This window comes from Charadrius vociferus, unplaced genomic scaffold (genome assembly GCF_000708025.1).
Source record: "Charadrius vociferus isolate BGI_N301 unplaced genomic scaffold, ASM70802v2 scaffold1749, whole genome shotgun sequence".
In the NCBI taxonomy this organism is placed as follows: Eukaryota; Metazoa; Chordata; class Aves; order Charadriiformes; family Charadriidae; genus Charadrius; species Charadrius vociferus.
In genome coordinates this window covers 48,647-50,712 of record NW_009650098.1, presented here as the reverse complement: position 1 = coordinate 50,712, position 2,066 = coordinate 48,647, and the positions used below count along the sequence as shown (strand labels likewise).

Genomic DNA, 2,066 nt, shown 5'->3' with positions numbered 1-2,066 from the left:
GGGGGACCCGCCTCGGCCCGCCCCGCCACCGCAGCCCTGGCTCGGCAGCGGCTCCGTCAGGGTTTGGCTGCGGATGGGATCGCTCGAGCCCAGCGATTCTCAAGTGGCAGCATGTGGACGAGGCGTCTGTCATGTCCCAGAAGAGTAGGTTAAACAAGAACGCCTTGTTCCTCCTCTTTTGGGATAAAATATTCGTTTCTCCCCCCTCCCCAACTCCAGGAGTTATTTGGGGCAACTCTGCCTGTACAGGCAAGTCCTTTGCGCACAAGACAAGACAGAGAGAAATAGTCCTCTTCCAGAAGACACCCAGCAAACCCCACCCTGCCTTGGATCCGCCTGGCTGCTCCTTGGCTCGGGCTGCAGGAAGGGATGGAGCCAGGCTCCCTCGCTTCCTCGTTCCGGCCTCCCCGGAGTAAACAACCGCCCCCGGGGCCGGGGCTGCCCGTCCGACGCCGCTCCGTGCCATCTAGCGGCCGGTCTCCCCCAGTGCCACCAGTACAACCCCGGCAGCGGCTCCAGCTCCGCTTTCAGCCGGGCTTTGGTGTTTGAAGGCGGGCAGAGGTGCAGCTGACGAGCCCGGCTGCTTTGCTGTGTGACAGGATCCCTCTAAGACCACTCAGAGGGAATAAAACCTGAGCTACTGCTCTTCTGCAGCAGAGCAACGAGCCGTAGGAAGCAACTTCCCAAGGAGAAGGACATTATCACCCATGTTGCAGGCACAGATAAGGCTTTGCTGTCTGTTACCTCTACATTTGACAGCGGTTCCTTCCCGTTTGTCCCACCAGAAGCCAAGGTGTGCCCACAAATTTCTAAACCCACTGCTCCGCCCCAAAAGTCCCTCTCAAACCTCACTCAAGATGTTTCCTCTGTCATATTGATGTGCAATCATGCCTCTGTGCCCCGGCAATATCACTCAAAACTTTCCTGCTGTGGAGACAACAGGCACTGGGGGTTTGCGGAGAGATTTTCAGAAGAAAAAGGATTTCTGCCAGTCTCTCCCATGAAGCTGTGATGTTCCAGGCCAGAGGAAAGAGCAGCAACAGCCAACATCCACCCGGCTGCCGCTTCCCACAGCACGCGGCTGGTAGGGACAAGACCAGACGCTTCTGACTGAGGTCAAAGCCCAAAACACAGATCACAATCTTCTGGAGCAACTTTAGCCAAGGGCAAAAGTACCAGACGGCACAGAGCACCGGCGCGGGTAAACAACAGCCTCCTCCGTTTTGATGTGGAGAGTTAGAGGGTGAGAGACGAGCAAGTTAATAAAAGTTAGCGTGGCGTTTGAAGCAGACCTCGCTTCTCAGACAGTACGTGCGAGATGACAACTCCGCTCTTGGGAAACCCATCTCAGGATGGCGGGCTATCGCGCCCCGTTCTGCGGCCCCCAGCCCTACACTGAGAACCCTCTCGCAGGGGAAACACTCACGTGACGTTTCTGCGTGGTGCAGAGAGCCACCTGCTCGAGCGTGCACCCGAGTGTGTTCCTTCACCACGGATATGCTAAATAACTGTATTAAATTTGCATTTCAGGCAGAAGTCACACTTCTACAGGAGTGTGGAAGCGTGTGAGCAATAGCAGAGCTGGCCTGGCTGCAGGGCCAGAGGTCAGGCCCCTCAGGGACACTCCTCGAGGGCTCACCGGGGACACAGAGGGTGGGTGACCCCGACTGGCTGCCCGGGGTGGGGGGGTCTGGCCTTACCCGGGACGTACAGATGACCTCCCGCAGGTTGATGTTCATCCAGTTGTCGCAGCTCACCAGGTGCCCGTTGTACGTCTCCCCGTTCTTCAGCTCCACCAGCTGCAAGAGACGGGAGTCACGGGGAGCCGGCCCAGCCCCGGTACAGGGACCTGCCCCGGTGAGCCTGAGGCCAGGGAAGGCTGTGGGACCGGGCCGCGCTGCTGGTACTCACCATGGGGTGGTTCTGCGCCGTCTTCAGCAGGGACAGGGGCAGCTGCGAGAGGAAAAGAGAGGAGAGGTCTCAGGCACTGCCGAGAACCGGGACGAGGACCGGGACGCTGAACGCGACACCGAGCGGGACACCGACCCCGCCTCCCCAGGCAGCGG

At 59.3% G+C, this 2,066-nt stretch overlaps 1 protein-coding gene across 1 annotated transcript in view; it reads right to left on the bottom strand.

Moving 5' to 3' along the window:
- LSM4 (LSM4 homolog, U6 small nuclear RNA associated (S. cerevisiae)) overlaps positions 1-1,947 on the bottom strand; it is a 5,532-nt gene extending 3,585 nt beyond the window's left edge. Inside the window, exons 1-2 of the mRNA XM_009892220.1 lie at positions 1,912-1,947; positions 1,701-1,799 (exon numbers count right to left, since the gene is read on the bottom strand). Coding sequence (XP_009890522.1) covers positions 1,701-1,799; positions 1,912-1,914 — 102 coding nt within the window. The 5' untranslated portion in view covers positions 1,915-1,947. The remainder of the gene's footprint in view (positions 1-1,700; positions 1,800-1,911) is intronic.
- Between the last annotated feature and the right edge of the window lie 119 nt (positions 1,948-2,066).